The sequence below is a fragment of the Nicotiana sylvestris genome, chromosome 1 (genome assembly GCF_000393655.2).
Source record: "Nicotiana sylvestris chromosome 1, ASM39365v2, whole genome shotgun sequence".
In the NCBI taxonomy this organism is placed as follows: domain Eukaryota; kingdom Viridiplantae; phylum Streptophyta; class Magnoliopsida; order Solanales; family Solanaceae; genus Nicotiana; species Nicotiana sylvestris.
This window is the reverse complement of record NC_091057.1, coordinates 33230601-33248332: the sequence shown is the minus strand read 5'-3', so window position 1 is coordinate 33248332 and position 17732 is coordinate 33230601. Positions and strand designations below refer to the sequence as shown.

Genomic DNA, 17732 nt, shown 5'->3' with positions numbered 1-17732 from the left:
TATATATATTTGTATACCTCAAAAATTATTATATAAATAGCCTGGTACCATGAACACTAAAAGCCTTCAGAGAGTATGTATTAATTAAACAGAATGGAGGTGCCTCTGTCGCGCTAAAATCCTGGGCCCGCCTCTGGATGAAACGAATTTAATCAAATTTTGAAGATACCAAGTTAGCGATTGGACATAGATTTGGTTGAAACTTGAAAACAGAGTTTTGGAGTTGTGTTGAAAAATATTTTTTTAAAGCTGAAGTTGTGTTTGGATATGCATTTTATTTGTAAAAAACTTGACGTTTTTTTTTGGAGTCGAAGAAAAAAAATTACTAAGAGAATTTTCCAATTTTCTTTTGAAAAAATATACCCAAATCTATGGTCAAACTGGCACTAATAAAAATTGTCAAAAGTATTGGAGACAAGTGCAGACTTCGTCAAAGCATGAAGAAAATCTTCAAATGACTCCAAACAGGATCTTAATAATTGAAAGCTAGAACTGTCAAATAATAATAAACTTCTAGTAGTTTAAATTTCATTTTTTTCTCCTTGAATTTTAAAATTTGCCTTCTGTCATACATAAATTTTTAATCTTATCCTTCAACGGGATCAATTATTTGCTTCGTGTCATTTTCCTCTCGTGAAAAAGCAATGAGCAACTTGATTTCCCTTTATTTCTTTGTTATTTTTATTTTTTTTCCTTTCTAAATAAAAAAATAAATGCTTCAATTGGGTCATTTTAAGCTGACATTAGCTTCTTATCCAAAATTACCTGGAAGTTGACTGTCAGCTGCAGATATCGAAATGGTCATCATCAACATCAACAACAACAACAACAACAACAACAACAATCACGGCCCAGTATAATCTCATAAGTGGGGTCTGGGAAGGGTAATATGTACGCAGACCTTACCCCTACCCCGAGGATCAGAGAGGTTGTTTCCAGGAGACCATCGGCTCAAGAAAGCAACAAGAGACGATATATTAGTACCACCAATAGACTCATAATAAAATAACAGCAATATAAGAGATACGAAATACGGAATACGAAATACGAAATAGATGGATGGTATAGTAAAAACCAGCAGATAAAGCCCTGCATCAGTAGACGACCAATAGCATCCTCAGACTAACTCCTAACTAGATAGTCTCATTCTATTGTGCTGTTGAAATATTCACAACTTTCCCCTAACCTACAACCTTAATGCTCGACCTCCACAATTCTCTGTCAAGGGTCATGTCCTCAGTAAGCCTAAGTCGCGCCATGTCCTGTCTGATCACCTCTCCCCAATACTTCTTAGGTCGTCCTCTACCTCTCCTCGTGCCCACCTCAGCCAGTCGCTCACACCTCCTCACTGGTGCATCAGTGCTCCTCCTCTGAATGTGCCCGAACCATTTGAGTCTTGCTTCCCGCATCTTGTCCTCCATGGTGGTCACGCCCACCTTCTCTCGAATATTTTTATTCCTAATCTTATTCATCCTTGTATGCCTGCACATCCACCTCAACATCCTCATCTCTGCTACTTTCATCTTCTGGATGAGTGAGTTTTTAATCGGCCAACACTCAGTCTCATACAACATGGCAGGCCTAATCACTGCTCTATAAAACTTACCTTTTAGTAACGGTGGCACTTTCTTGTCACACAAGACTCCCGACGCTAACATCCACTTCATCCACCCCACCCCTATACAGTGTGTGACATCCTCGTCAATCTCTCCGATCCCCTGAATAACCGATCCAAGATACTTGAAACTACCCCTCTTGGGAATGACTTGAGAGTCAAGCCTCACTTCCACTCCCGCTTCCGTCGGCTCAACCCCAAATTTGCACTCGAGGTATTCCGTCTTCATCCTGCTCAACTTGAAACCTTTAGACTCAAGAGCATGTCTCCAAACCTCTAGCCTCTCGTTGACGTCGCCTCGTGTCTCGTCAATTAGAATAATGTCATCAGCAAATAGCATGCACCATGGCACCTCCCCTTGAATATGATGAGTTAGTGCATCCATCACCAGGGCAAATAGGAATGGGCTGAGCGCAGACCCTTGGTGCAACCCCGTAACAACTGGAAAATGCTCGGAGTCGCCTCCTACTATCCTAACCCGAGTCTTAGCTCCAGCATACATGTCTTTAATCACCCTAATGTAGGCAACTGGGACCCCTTTATCCTCTAAGCAGCTCCATAAGACCTCCCTAGGAACCCTGTCGTACGCTTTCTCTAGATCAATAAACACCATGTGGAGATCGAAAGGGCCATATACCAATTTTCATATACATGACACTCCTATACTTGCTGGACTTACATGACATAGTCAACAATCAATGGAGTCCAATATGTTGTACGTAAAAGTTTTAAATTGAGAAATTCCAAATTAGGAGACAAGATTTACAAATATATGCAACTTGAAGTGTGATTTTTGCATATTAAACTATAAAAATACATGCATCCAAGTTTGTATATCATAACAACTTTTTTACGGTAGTGTCCGAGCCAGATAACACGTATTTCAACTAATTTTATGAGATTCTTATTACCTCTCATCAACACAAATACCGAATAAAGTTCTATCTTTATTACTATAACTTTCCGCTTAGTCAAATGTCACAATCAACGAACCAAGTAAATTAAGTATACAGAGGAAAGTCGAGGAAGGGTTAAGAAGAATAAATATTCAACTTGAAACGTGCAAGGCAAAATTGCAAGGGAAATTTGCATTCAGTTTGGACCTAAACACACACACACACACACACACACACACACACACACACAAAAAAAAAAAAAAAAAACTTTTAACTTTAGAAATACATTCAAGCACTTTACAACTGACTAAGTAATAAGTATTGCTTCGATAGATGAATATGAAGCTAGGGAGAATGAATAGCGTATTGCTGTAACAGTCCCCTAAAACATTTGATTTCAAATCAAACTATGTATATAGTGTTTACAACATGGTTTGCCCCCTTCTAACTTAAGCTATAACTACAAAATTGGTTGATTGGTCTTATAGTTCCATCTAATTTAGTCATGGATGCTTTCATGAGCATAGGAATCTATACCAGCGTTCCACTTAGGCTCCCGACAGGATAGACGAAGAATCGCTCTGGATCTTCTTTTTTACAAATCAACCCTACTCTTTTCCTGCTTGAAGCTTTTTCTTCTGTTTTCGCCGTTGCTCACGCATGCCTGTAAAATGGAAACCAGGGCGAAAATAATGAAGATCAAGGGAAATAAAAGATGTCAATAATAATTCTTAGAGGGAAGCAAGGGAAATACGTTTTTTGGTTTCTTTTCTCTTTCTCCTTAACTCGTTTACATCTTTCCGCTTTTCAGCAATTCCCTTCAAGTTGAAGTTAGCCTGCGAGTGTAAAAAAGTGGATATTAGGCCTGAGTTTAGGAATGAAAGCAGCACATACAGAATATGCAAGAACATAATTAACTGACTGTATTGTTGAGAAAATTCAGTAAACAACTACCTGTGGACCAGCACTTCTAAGTGCTTGGAGAGGCTCGACACAATCTTGACCAATAACCATCAGCTTCTTCCTTTTAACATCTCCAGAATTATTTGGATTTTTTTGCTTAGCTAATTCCTCCAGTTGGTGCTGAAGGAGAGGTGAAACACCAGCCTGAAAAGAAATGCAAAACCGTTAAACTAACACACAGAGAGATGCAGGCGTCTCTAGATTAGAGCTGTCCCCTCCACCCCCACCTCCCACAAAAGAAAATGATTATGTTTTTCATTACTTGTACTACAGTTACCATCAAACGCGGTTATTCAGCAAAGAAATCACACCTACCTTTTATAAAACAAATAAATAGCTTGGAAAAGAAATTTTCTTGGACAAGTAGCTTAGAAAGAAATAATAGACAGTATATTTGTCTCATGTCATCTTTCAGTTAAGAGAAGTGGAGGGCTCTTTTCTGCTCCAGTAAGCTTATATATGGAAGCATTCTGACGGGAGAGAAAAAGTAATTCGGGAAACAACACATTATTGCCGGAACTACCCCCCAACCCGAACCCAAAAATAAAGGGAAACCCAAGAAAGAGAAAGTGAAAACAATTTGGAATAGAGGATAAGGTGTCTGTTCTTCAATTCTAGTGGACATCCAGAGTGGAACTTGTTTCGTAACCAAGCAGAAAGTTGATCAAAGCACACCCTAAAGTCTCGTCATATGGGATGAGCAACATATAAAGAGACAGAGAGAACTAACCCCAGCCAAGTAGCGTTTTGAAAATGTTTTAGGTTGCAATGGCCGTGAAAGAAGAATTTTAAGCTCCTGCAGTTTCAAATAAAAAGTTCAATATTATCAAAACATACATAAGACATTAAGCCCAATGTGGTCCAGCCCTTCTCCGGACTCTGCACATAGCGGGAGCTTAGTGCACTAGACTGCTCTTTTTTTAGATAAAAATATCATAAATTTCATAATCAGATTGACCTCTTGTAGCTTGTTTAGTTGAGCAGACGTGGTTTTCTTTCGTTTATGGTTGTTCACCCTTTCCTCCTCACTATCATTATCTTCCAAAATGAGTCCCATTGATTCAGCATTTCGCTCAAGCCAATTTTTCTTGGCCTTGTCCTGAAAAACGGAAACTAACAATGAACCAAATGTATAAATCTGAACTCATGTTACAAGCAGGAAACAGATGAAACAATAATCTGGAACTTTAAAATTAAGTTAATAGCCGAATACAGAGAACATTTTGCTAAACAGTTCTTTTTTTCTAATTGTGAACCCCATCCATTAAATAGTAAGAATTCATAAAGCCCACACACACCCCAAACCCCCTACCCAGGGGCGGGGGCCCATCAGTGGCGCTTTCCCACTTTGCTATGGTGACCCGAAATCCCAACCATAAGGTTGGAGGTGGAGGGTCCTTACCAAAGCTATCCTTCTTTTTGCTTTTTGGTTAATGCAGATAAGTTAGTAACACTTCTTTGTAAGGAAGAACCAACAAGGGTAGAAGTTTTCAACTACTTTGACTACATTCTTAGCAAAAGAATGAACAATTAAGTGTGTTATTTGTCTCCTAACTAATATGGTACGTCCCAAAAGAAAGTAAATGTATTTCACTGCAGTCTAGCAAAAAATCCTTCCTTTGAAGCCTATGTGAATTTAAAGTAGAATGCAACGCAATAAAATTCCTAAAAGGAAAATACCATGTTAATTTGTCCCAAAAGAAAAAGATAAAAGATAAGCCAATGAGGTAGAAGTTTAAACTTAGTTTGCAGGATTCTTAGCAAAACAATTATAAAGCAAGAAAATTAGCGTCTAATTAATTTGGTGGAGTATCTCCTAAAGGAAAAACAATTACATATCTTCTGAGCATAATATCATCCAACGCTAGCCATTCTATGAAAATTCAAAACAGCATGCAACCATGCTGGTATGTCCAAAAAAATAGGAAGAAAAAGGCACTCAGTGTGTACAATAAAGTGATGCTAATCAGAAAACAAGATGAAAATTTTCACTTCACTTGCTGAAGATTGAAAGAGGCTTCTGAAGGTGTAAATTAAAGTGCATTATCAAGAAAGATGCATTATAATCATCAGGAGTTAGATTGGTCACCCATACTCGTGACCATGACATCGGAAGAAGCATTTAACACCAAAAGATACATGGACCGGAAAATCACCTGAGAGTCCTTTCGCGAGATCTTGTCTATTTGACGTGCAAGGGATAATCGCTTCATAACTTCTGGCATGTATGACATTTCTAAAGGAAATCGCTGAAAGTTCTCCTGGAAAAAAAACATTATTTATTAGTGCAAAATAACACAGAGTTGCTACTCTAATAGCGCTCTCTCCAAAGTATAAACGTAAAGACAGGAGGGAGATAAATTATATTCCTTGAAATGGGTGTCAATCAAGTTAAGCATATAGCTACAGTTAACCAACAGAAAAAGATAGAAGCAAGAAACTGTAAAACGACGGGACAAGAGAAGCAGCAGAAGTAGTCTGCTTAGGGAAACATAATGTCACTATTTCATCTAATCATTTTGTAAAATAATCATAAAAATTAAAAACCAATTCTAAGTTGCATATGCTAAAAAATCTATACTTGGTCGAATCAACTTCCAAACCGAATGGTTTCCTCGCTCCCGATGTACCCCACTCAAAGCCACCACTTAATATAGTTATTCTTTCATTTACAGAGGATATGTATCCATCTGATAAGTATCTGCTCCTTCCAATGGCTATTCAAAGATTACCTTCGAAAATGACTTGCATAAAGCAGCAAACTTTGAGGTATCATTTGGTGTGATGAGAGCAATGCTACACCCATCAGAATGAGCCCTAGCGGTTCTTCCACTTCTATGAACGTAAACCTGCACAATAATTTTCATTGATTGAAATTGCAAACTTTTAACAAGCTATCAATAAGAAGGCACATTACGAACTTACTTCAGCTGAATGCGGTAGCTGATAGTGAATGACTGTTCGAACACCAGGAATATCCAGTCCTCTGGCTGCAACATCAGTAGCAATGAGTATACCGTGCTCGTTTGACCGAAACCGGTCAATTGCCTGCATTGAACAGAATGGCTTTAGTATTCAGTGTTCGTGAAAAAGTAGGAAGAGCAATTGATGTGATGATCGGAAAAGAGGAACAAAATAACATATTGTCTCTTCTCAATTGGAGAATGAAACAATCTCATAGCAAGCGGATACATAGTCAAAGACTGCAGATAACAGGTTGCGATGCCTTTTTAGCGAGACAAAAAGAATAACTGGTAACATAGGCACAATGATACAGCAACACGGATATCCCAGGTTTAGCACAATAAGGACTAGGAATCCATATTAACCTGATAACAATGTCTTAGCTTATTCCTGGTTTATTTTTGTTGATCGATATACGGATTCGCTAGTGATTTTTATTAACTTGAATCATATGAATTAGATTGATTTGATTCGAATCAAATAATCACTGTAACTTGGCATAGATTAGGAGATTTCGATTCCACCAAATCAGCAACTTGACCAAATTGTAAAATATGTTTTGAATGAAGTCCAAATTGTAGATACGTGAGTAACCAAGTTTAGTGAATAATCAAGCTTTCCCATTATTTCTCTCTTTTCTCCCAGTCCTTGGTACAGAGCCACTGAAGAAGAACATACTCACTGGAAAAGCTATAGAGTCTTTGAAAAGCTACAGTGGTTGCCGGACTAAGTCACATTGACTACCAGAACCCTAGGATGTCAACTTCTAGAACTCACCACCGCTCCAGGAAACTCGCAGTGCCCTGACAGCCCCATCTCCCATAACTCATCACCAGAAGCCTTCGCTGATCGCCATGCGCCATCAACCTCGCCAGACCCGAAGGCATGCGCCAACGGCCTCTCTCGTGGGGTCTTTCACTGGATGACTTGCGCGAGGTAGGCGAAGCCACTACACTGCACACCATTCTCTACTTCCTACTCTTCCTTCTCCAAACTTGCAATCCATAATGGTCACGCCTTGGGTACACTGTTCTGGCATCCCTACTTGATGCAACTGGAAGGAGACTCCCAGGTTACGTCTTATGTTCAGTTCTATCTCCCAACTTCGAGGAAGTCAAATGGGATTTGACTATCAGAAGAAACATAAAGTGTCTATATAATTTCCAAAGCTAATGGAGCTGCTGGCCTCTATACAGCACATTCTTGCTCTTAATCCGAAAGGAAGCCAAAGTGGCTGTTTTTGACAGACAAAATTTCCCTTCCTCATTCAGAGCAGTTAGGAAAACTAAGACCAGAGTTGCAGTTTTAGTGTAGATTACTAGTCACAGCTATCCTTGTTGTCACAAAATAGAGGAGGAGAACCCACCAGCGGACTTAAAGTTTTTGCAAATTACTAGGGAATATTGGCCAGCGGGTTGCTATGAATTGTTCCTGTCCTGATCGAACCAACTGATACTATCCATTGTCTATGCTTTAGTTGGTAAAAATTAAGCTCACAGCTGGAGCCTGGAGGAGGATGCTTTGCGATGGAGGAAGAAGGCCTGTACTCATGACTGCTGCTATGGACACATTGAGATATAGTGCTGCAAACTTTGGCCTCAATCTAAGTTGCTCGGACTCGGGTGCGGGTATCCGATATGGGGACGGATCTGAGTATCGGATTCGGCAAAATCTAAATTTTAAAATTCGGGAGTACGGATCTGGATATGGATACGGGTACGAGGATTAGCTAATAAAAAATAGAGCTATAAAAATATTGTAAATTTTGAGAAATATTCTGTGAAAAACTTACATAAATATTGTAGAATTCAATCTTTCATTCTCCAAGATGGACATTATTCTTTCATTGTCCTAAATCTGTTTTATTTTTTATTTTGAGAAATCAAAATCTCAATTTTTCTCCCAAATTTGTCGATGGACTCAGGTCAAAGTGTCCAAAGCCACCAAATCCGGAACGTATCCCGTCCCCGTCCCCGTCTCGTATCGGGACGGGGACGGCACCAAAATCGAAGAGTCCGCGCAACTTAGGCCTCAATCTCTTGGTGGAATATTGCGTCATAGATGTTTTGGAGAGTCAGAAAACTAGACGTATTGCATGAGCCCATTCCAGATGTAGCCCCATTAGCTCTCACGAGGGATTTTCTTTTTTGGAAGGACACTAAAAATGAGAGCTTACGAAGGAGTGGAAAATGGAAATGACTCTGTACATCTGAGGAATAGACTCCTATATTTGGTTACTTTTTTGTGCATCAACGAGGTCCCATTTGTATAGATAATTTGGTGTTGTTTTCGTCGAGGATCATAGTTTGTGTAGGTTCTCTACTTTTTGACACACTGCTAATATATGGCAGTTGGTTCCAAATCAATAAAATTGTTCCATTATCTAAATATATTGCATTTTCCAATTCCGATTTGCTAACTAATTTGAGAGCAGATCTTTGGTGTACCAATCAAAAGGCACTAGTCCGAACATGTCCTGCTTTTCTCCGCAAAAGATTTTATCCAGACAATTTCAAAGTAAAGACAAAGGAGCATAACCTAATATGGAAAAGAAATCATGAAAGTGACCTTAAGTCGGGCTCTCTGCTGCATCTGGGCATGAAGTGTCCAAATATTGACGCCAAGGATGCGCAAGAGGGAGGAGATATGGTGTAAAGCTGCAATGGACGTACAGAAGACAATTGTCCGGCCTTGCCCGTGAACACTCAAGATGTAATACAAATACCCATCTTTATCTTCTTCGCTACAGCTGCAACCCATCAATGGACAATCAATTCCATACCAGGTTAGCATGCATAGTGAAAGTAAGTATGCATTTACAGCAGCAGAATATGCACGATGCTATAAAACTATAAAAACAAAGGAAAGGGTTATCTCAGACGAAATATATAAAAAATTGCAAATTTTGGCCAATGATAAAACTTCACCAGCACATAAGCATAAACAATCATTGAAAACATGTTCAGAAAGCTGAGTTGATGTTAGGCCAATGTCGGTATAGTTGGACAAATTATTTTCAATAGAGAAAACAAGAAATACCGACTTACTCTATAAACGATTCCTCGAGCTTGTTTGCTAGAATTGATGCATTGGTCAGATCAATTATTGCAGCATCTGCCCTCATTCCTGCTCTCTCAGACAGAGTTTCTATTGAATTCAACTCATCGTTTGCTTTTGATTTTTGTGATCCGCGCTTTAGCTTCTTCCTGAAATCAGCAGACAAAGCAATGGTAGCAGAAAACACGAATGTTTGCCTTTTCTTTCTTTGGACACTGGAAACTGTTTCACAATTATGTGTTTTCTGCGAATCGCCATCAGTTGATTTACTAGCCATAGGAAGCATGTCAACTATGGACTGCAACTCATGGAAATGGCCATTTTCTATCATGCGATCCGCCTCGTCCAGCACAAAAAACGACACTGAGTGTAGCTGCAGAAGCAAAAAGAAACTAATATCATCCATTCTATAGAAAGAATAGAAACATGGCAATGCATGTTTTGCCCTACCCACAACAAATGTGGAATAACTGGCAAGGACCATAAGATTATCAGGTTTCACAAGACTTGACGACCATAATTGACGGACAGTTAGTCTTAAGGACCACAAACCCTCAGTTTGAAGTTGTCCACACTTTTGCAATTATTAAGCAAACCAATTAATCTATACACCCAGTAAACAACCTTATTAGTATCCACAATCTACATTAGAGTTAAACCTCAACCAGTTTCAAAAATGTTGTTTTTGAGGGGTGCGGAAACAGAAATAATTTTTATGAAAATAAAATGCCATACAAAAATTCATTTCATAGAGTAAGAGGCACAATCATGAATCAACTCTCTCTATCCTTTGCTTGCTTAGCCAACAGATAATTCTCTTATTTCCTTTTTCTCTTTCCATTTTCCTTTAGGCTGGGGAAGAAAGGGAGGGAGGTTAGGAGTCGTCTTGTGACAGAAGCCTGTTACATGTCATAAATTGCTACTAACCTCCACGAGATGAATTTCACCGCCAGACATAAGTTCCCAGAGCCTCCCTGGAGTTCCGACAACAATTTCAGGCCTTGTTCTCAAAAGTCTTTCCTGTTTTTCACTTGACATTCCACCAACAATAGGGACAACCCTAAAATTGGAATGTCTTGCTGCTTCCTTCAAATGATCGGTGACCTGGAGCGAAGGAATTATTAAAAGATTAAAGGAAAAAGGATAGAACAAGAAAGTGCAGATGAGAAGCCCCTCAGAATGGGCAATCAAAATGACTTGCAGTGAACTAACCCACCAAGTCTAAACAGATACATAGCACAGGCCAGGCAACATTATTGAATAACAAAAGGAAAAAGCCAACTGCATTAATAAGGACTGCAATGTAAATAAAACATGAAGTCCACATTCCATTTTGAAGGATTTAAAACAGGAAAGTAACAGCAAATAGGAACACAGAAACTTAATGTGATACACCATTCTACTCGAGTTGAGCACATATCTTTTTTTATCTCTATTTTTGTTCCCCTAGTGTTAGTTGGTCAAGTGGGACAGGAACAAAATATCCTGAACTAAGTGCACCTCAGAGTAAGCCTCAGCATTAATACATTTTTATATCTGTGACACCACAGTCGTCATCTTGATTGAAAGAAAATTTCCTGGGTGATTACTTGGCAATGCTTTTCTACTATCATATATATTTTGAACAAGCATTTGGGGCCAGAGACATGCATACATAGATACATACCTATATATATGTATGTTTATAAGTGGAGAAAACGACAGAAATTATCCCTTATGTTTGGGGTAGGTGCAAAATAGTCCCTCAAATATACCATTAAGGAGTTTCAGTCCTTTAAGTTTGCCAACAGTTAGCAGTTTTGGTCTCCCTCAAATATTTAACGGGAACTGTCAAAAAAGAAAAGATTCATGTACAAACGTCACTTATCAGAAGAATCTTAAATAACAAACTTCTTGACAGATCCTCATACTACGTTGTTTAGAACAAGGCCTAAATAGCTAACAAGATATCAGCTTATTATTTTGAAATAATAAAGGAAAACAACTTGTAATATGAGAATTATCATACCTGAAGGGCAAGCTCTCTTGTAGGAGTAATAATTAGAGCACGGAGAAGACCTGTCGGAGCGACTTTTTCATCCATTTCTCCATTTTCTGTAAGCTGCCTTTCGGCCTTTTCTCGTTCCTCAAGCAGGCGTTGAAGAATGGGCAGACCAAAAGCTAGTGTTTTCCCTGATCCTGTCTCCGCAGCACCCACAACATCCTGGCACACAAACCAACCGGCATAAATATCATTGAATATGACATTATCTACAGCGAAATACCTTGAGTTTTATCACATAGCCAACCTTTCCTTGGTGAGCAGCTGCTGGAATGCACATTTTCTGTATTGGTGTGGGTTCTTTGAACTTGAGCGCATATATTGATTTCATGAGCAGGGGATGAAGTCTCAGTTCATTCCATGCATAATATTCAGTTTCATCTACTGAATCCTGTTCTCGATCATCGTTTTCATCAGTGACTGTTCGAGTCAGATTTCAAAACCATAATTAATGCCAAAACATAAGAGAAGCCTTTGATGTGACATCATGTTACAATGATAAAATCAATAGATGACGCACTAGACAGTCACTCTGGAAGGTTAATTAACGATACTTTCGACTGCAACATTAACTTACACCAGTTTCTTGTCCAATAAGAATGGATTGGTCTACTCCAAATGCAAGTTAAGTAGTTAATATTACCAATATATTAAAAAAGTTGAATGGAAATAGGTAACAAGCTTCTACTGGAATTTTTAAAAGAACTTGTAAGAATAGAAATATAGGAAAGTGTGCCTCTTTTTTTTCTTCATCGTTTTTCTTTAAATAAGTAAAAGCATGATGAATGGCCAATACATTTAGCAAAAGATTCACATATTCTTCTGCCTCTGGCTCTTCGCATTTATCCAGCATTCTTCCAACATTCAAGCAGACTAAAGTTTCTAGTTTATAACTGAAATTGAATTAGACTGAAATAAAATCCATCACATACAAAACCATTGAGAACCCAAAACACAGAACTATGCTTAGTGAAAAAGTAGGTCAAGATATTTTGTTTTGGAACAGGTAAAGTGGTAACAATAGGTCAAATTATTGATGCACCGCCAGTAAAATAACTAACAGCCTATGAAATTATCAAAAAGATACACAAATGTGATTAGCTTTTGTCTCTGCATTGACCTTGAACTTGAAGTTAAGTGACTGATATCAGAATTTTCTTTTTCTTTTATTTGGACAAGGACTAATATCAGAATTTCATAAGTTAGGAAAATATCCACAGGCGCAATTGAACAAGTTAGCATTGAGTATTATACTAAACTTGAAAAATGAGAAGCCTTTACAAAAAGGAAAATATCAGATGATGCAGCACTAACCAGCTGCTGACTCTTCATTTCCTTCAGCTTTATTTACGGCATCTTTATTGATCTTATCTTTCTTTTTCTTCTGCTTCTTCTTCTTGTTCTTCTTTTGTTTTGTGTCCTTTTCCACCTCCTCAGTATCTTCTTTGCTCTCACCCTTAGCCTCATCATTCAATTCCTCATTCTTGGTATCTAATTTCTGTTTCTTCGGTGTTGTCTTCCCCTTTTTCTCACTTCCTCCACTTGGTTTGGCAATATCTAAATTGTACTCTGATTCATCGATCTCTTCAAGAGATAGAAAACCTACACTCAAACATCAAAACCTGTATTAGTCCTTCGGACCAAAATTATTTTGTACTCAACAATCCAAATCAACAAACAAACACAGGTTTTAACTAACAAAAGGGAAAAATCAAGAAAATACAATGAAGCTTAATGACTAACACAAAAATAGCCAGAATTCAAGAAAGCTTACAAACCAAATAGTTATTGTTACATTAAGGTTTGAAATCTCCTAGAATGTACAATTGCTTAAATAGCAAAAGTACCCCCAACAAAAGTTATTTTTTAGTAATAATTTCCAAAAGTAGAATAGGTGAAAAGATCAATCTTTTATCTCTGCCAAGAGAATACAACAACAACTATGCCTCAATCCCAAGCTAGTTGGAGCTGGCGGTATGAATCCTCAATATCATAAATGCTCTATTCAGATACATAATATTGGCTAAAAATTCAATCTTTTAATCTTTTCCAACAGAAAATATGCTAAACTAAAATATTTTTATTTGTCGCCAAAAGAAAACATGCTAAAAATTTCAACTTTATCCGGTAAGAGTTTGTATTCAATAATGAGTTTTGTCTAAACTATAGGAAAATTTTCAAGTAAACTGATCCTAAAAGAAGTGAATGCAAAACGGGGGAGAAACAAAGTGGCCTCTTTCGAGCTAGCTGGAACCAATATAATTTAAATAATTATCTTTGCCAAGATAAAATAATCAAAAAATTCAATCTTTAAATCTTTACCAAGAGGAAAAAAGTTAAAAATTCAATCTTTATATTGTTGCTAAATGTTTAACTTTATTCAATAAGAATTTCTACCAAATAGTGGATTTTCTCTAAAAACTATCAGAAAAAATCAATAAAACTGACTCAATGCAAAAGGGAAGAAACAAAGTGGCCTTTTTTAAATCATTTATCTTTGCCAATCTGATAAAATGGGCTAAAAGTTCAATCTCAAATCTTTTCCAAAGAGAAATTATGCTAAAAAAAATCCAACTTTATACAATAAAAATGCAAAAATTGGCAGGAAAAAAGAAACCTCCTCCTTCGACGTCGTTGGAGCCAATGAGAAAGGAGAAAGCATCGTCCTCTTCGGATATTGTAGAGTTCCATGGTAGTGAGTTGATTCGTTCGAATTCTTCTGAGTCAAATCGGCTTCGTTTCTTTGATTTGTTTGGTCTCTTCTTATTTGAAGACTGAGAAGCCATTGCAGAGAAGGTTCAAATTTCTCCACACAATGAAAAGGAAGAGACAGGGTTTAGGAGAATTTAGGGCTTTACCCGTTTCAGTTTTTTTTCATTTTCTCTCTTTTTTTCTTTTGTGTGGAAGGGATGATAACTTTTTGACAAACTGTAGATACGTCCACTTTGCTTCTGATAGTTACAGATGCATACTTTTGGTTTCGGAATGAACAGTTAGACCCTCTCACTAAATTACTAATCATGTTTAAATTAGTACTACCCAGTCTCGTCCCAAATTATGTGGCTCTTTTTCTTTTTTAGTCTGTCCTAACACTAATATTATCTTTCTACATTTAGAGACATTTAATTTAAAAGTTTTCATTTTACATTTAATGGGATAATATATACAACAACAACCTAATAAAATTTTACAAGTGAGGTATGAGGAGAGTAGTGTATATGTAGCCTTGTGAAGATAGAGATGTTGTTTTTGAAGACCCTTGAGGTAGAGGGGTTGTTTTCGACGGTCCTTGACTCAATGAAAATATGATGATTTATAACTACACAAAAATATGAACCTTATTTCCGATTACAAGTTTCAAAAGTTTATTTCTTTCTTAAATTTCATGCTAAATCAAATGGTGTCACATAAATCGAAACGAACGAAATAATATTTACTTACAATCGAGGAATACAGCGGGATAAGTGAGATCATTCTTCTCTTATGCTTGTTCTATACCATTTAAGAAAGATATTTAGTAATTTTAATTATAAAATAATTATTATGTTTGATCTAGTATCATATTTTTTTAAAGAAATTTTTCACATCATTAACAAGGAGCATTAATAGTTTTAAACATAAAAATATCTGTCTAAATGCCTCTTCTCTTTTATTTTATGTCTTATTTAATTAATTAACATACTATTAAATGGAGCATTGAGTGTGAATTTGAAAAGAAAATAATGAAAGCACTTATTTTTCTAAGAATATGTTAACACTAGTAAATTTATCCGCGTTTCGCGCGGTTATAAAAAAATCAAAATATGCCTAACGTCACAATTTATTAAAAAAAAACAATCTTTGTTGATTAATTAGGTGTGCTTTTATAGGAAGTGGAGAATAATTTTTTCTTTACATTAACAATTAAAGGAAGGAGATACAACTTATAGAATCATAGTTCAGAGATAGCCCATGCAGCAAAAAAAAATTTGAAGAAATATCTGCAAGATGCAATCTAAACTTGAAATACAAACCGCATTCCTCAAGACAAAGGATAGCTTCCATACCATTAAAATCTACAAATAATAAAGTTGTTTTCTTGTAGAGGTCATTGAAGTTATACCTATATTTGAACCTCCACCATTCCTAAAAGAATAAAGCACATTAGACATTAGACACCATGCGCTCCCCCTCTGCATTTGAAAATGCTATGAATATATACACAAGCTCAAGCCCTTACAAGAATAAACAATAAAATGGAAGCTATTTTAGATGCATTTTGTCCCACTTGAACTACAGAAAATATATAAGCCTAATCAAAGAATAAGAGGTGCATGTGCCTGTAGTTCACACGGAATAGAACAACTTCGTGTTTTCATCCATCTCAGACTCCATCCCCCTCAAAAAATGAAGCTTTGACAAAAATTTTGTTAAGGTAATAATACTTGTTGCTTGGCTTGGTCTTCAATATTAAGTATAACTTGTAGCAAGTAAACTGGAGATGTTTTCACCATTCTGTCGACCTTGATCCCTAATCGGGTGCACCAATATTGGATCATGCATGACAGCTAACCTAATACAAAATGAGGATATGTTAGAAACGAAAATAACAGTCACTGCAACCTTGACCTAGCCTGTAACAACAACCAAGATGGATACATTCTTATCACCTACAAAAATAAAGTTAATTCTCACCCTACAAATTGTATTGTGTACTTCACTCTGAAAATAACTAATTATACATTAACTCAGAATATATTTATAGTATTACGGAAACAGAAGATATAAGAAATAAAAAAAAGTTATAATCAAGCGAAAATACCTTTCTTACACATAGCTTCCTCAAAAACTTTATGCTAACCCAATAACCTCTTGCAAATGGCTCATCCACCCACAACGTACACATAGATATATACAACTAAAAAAGACAAATATTACATGCATATTGAATGATTCAATTAAAAAGGAATTGCAAAGAGTTGTGCTTAGCGATTTATTTAATTAATGATATAAAATAGAAAAATATTTTAAAAAAATCAATTCAACCGATAAACGCGAGTAACAGAGTAAGAGCATGAATAAGCATGAAGAGAGCGATGTGGTAATTGGTTGTCAATCTGGGATCATGAAAAATTTAATTATTCATCGAGCTTAAACATAAAAATTGACAAAAAATGAAATTGATTCCCCTTAAAGTCCATACAATGCTCCCCAATAGTAAAATTGTGTCCCAAAAAACTACATCTACTACATAATTTAGCCCTCAAGATTAGCAATTAATAAACCTTTTCATTAAAAAACAATTTAATCAACCATGCTTGATCCCAAGCTCGGATGTATATTAATCCTCTATATCAATTCTGCCTGATTGAATCCTATTTATTTATTTGCTCTCGTAAAGTCAATATAGTGCCTCCAGTAGTCGGCTCAAAAAGGAAAAAAGTTAACTATCAAACTGATCTCCATTCCAAACACTTGCCTCCTTTCACTTGCTCCTGAAGAGAAAATACATGCTAAGTCTTATAAAACTTTTGCAGAAAAAAGAAAGAAATCATTTTACTCCTTATGGTGGAGACTAATAATATACAATAACAACAGATTAATAGGATACACATTAGTAGGACTTAGCCTATAGATACATATTGATATTAAGGGTCCAACAACTATTGGTTTCTTATGCATCTCACAAGCAATTGAATACAAAGAAATGACATCAGCTAACTTCTCATCAGAATTTTCTACTTGCACACGTATTTACATAAAATTAGTTATCAAATAAAAAACCTCCAGGATGCTCAGTAAAAATAAGACAGATCTTACGATTTGGCTACTTAAAGAGCTTGTTGAATAATTGTTACTATCCATTGTCTGAAACTTATGCAGAACATATTCTAGATTTCAACATCCTTTGCAAAGCCCACATAAAAAATCAGATAAGCTTCACCCGAAAAATTAGAAAACCGCCTATTTAGTCGTTCAATGATGGGACCAAGTGTCTCACAACAGCGTTTGCTTCCCTGTCATACATATAGCGCATCGGATATAGTTCTCTATCCACATGGTGAGCAAGTTCGATATTGGGAGGCACGATCATTTTGAAAGAGCTTCTTCCATATCTATATCGTTTAAAAACAAATATTGTAATGAATTTCACATTATCAATAAACAATAATCAATAATTCTCCGACAAACTTAATATGTGATAATACAATATGTT

General features: G+C 36.6%; 1 protein-coding gene across 1 annotated transcript; it reads right to left on the bottom strand.

The window, feature by feature from the left end:
• Positions 1-2762: 2762 nt before the first annotated feature.
• LOC104232883 (DEAD-box ATP-dependent RNA helicase 13) lies at positions 2763-14445 on the bottom strand. The gene is made up of 15 exons (XM_009786173.2): positions 14154-14445; positions 12851-13138; positions 11784-11956; positions 11504-11698; positions 10423-10599; positions 9486-9868; positions 9007-9187; positions 6400-6522; positions 6207-6323; positions 5631-5735; positions 4433-4573; positions 4205-4270; positions 3466-3618; positions 3266-3347; positions 2763-3175 (listed from the first exon to the last, which is right to left on the bottom strand). The coding sequence occupies exons 1-15, from the start codon at positions 14320-14322 to the stop codon at positions 3120-3122; spliced, it is 2409 nt and encodes an 802-aa protein (XP_009784475.1). The 5' UTR covers positions 14323-14445; the 3' UTR covers positions 2763-3119.
• Between the last annotated feature and the right edge of the window lie 3287 nt (positions 14446-17732).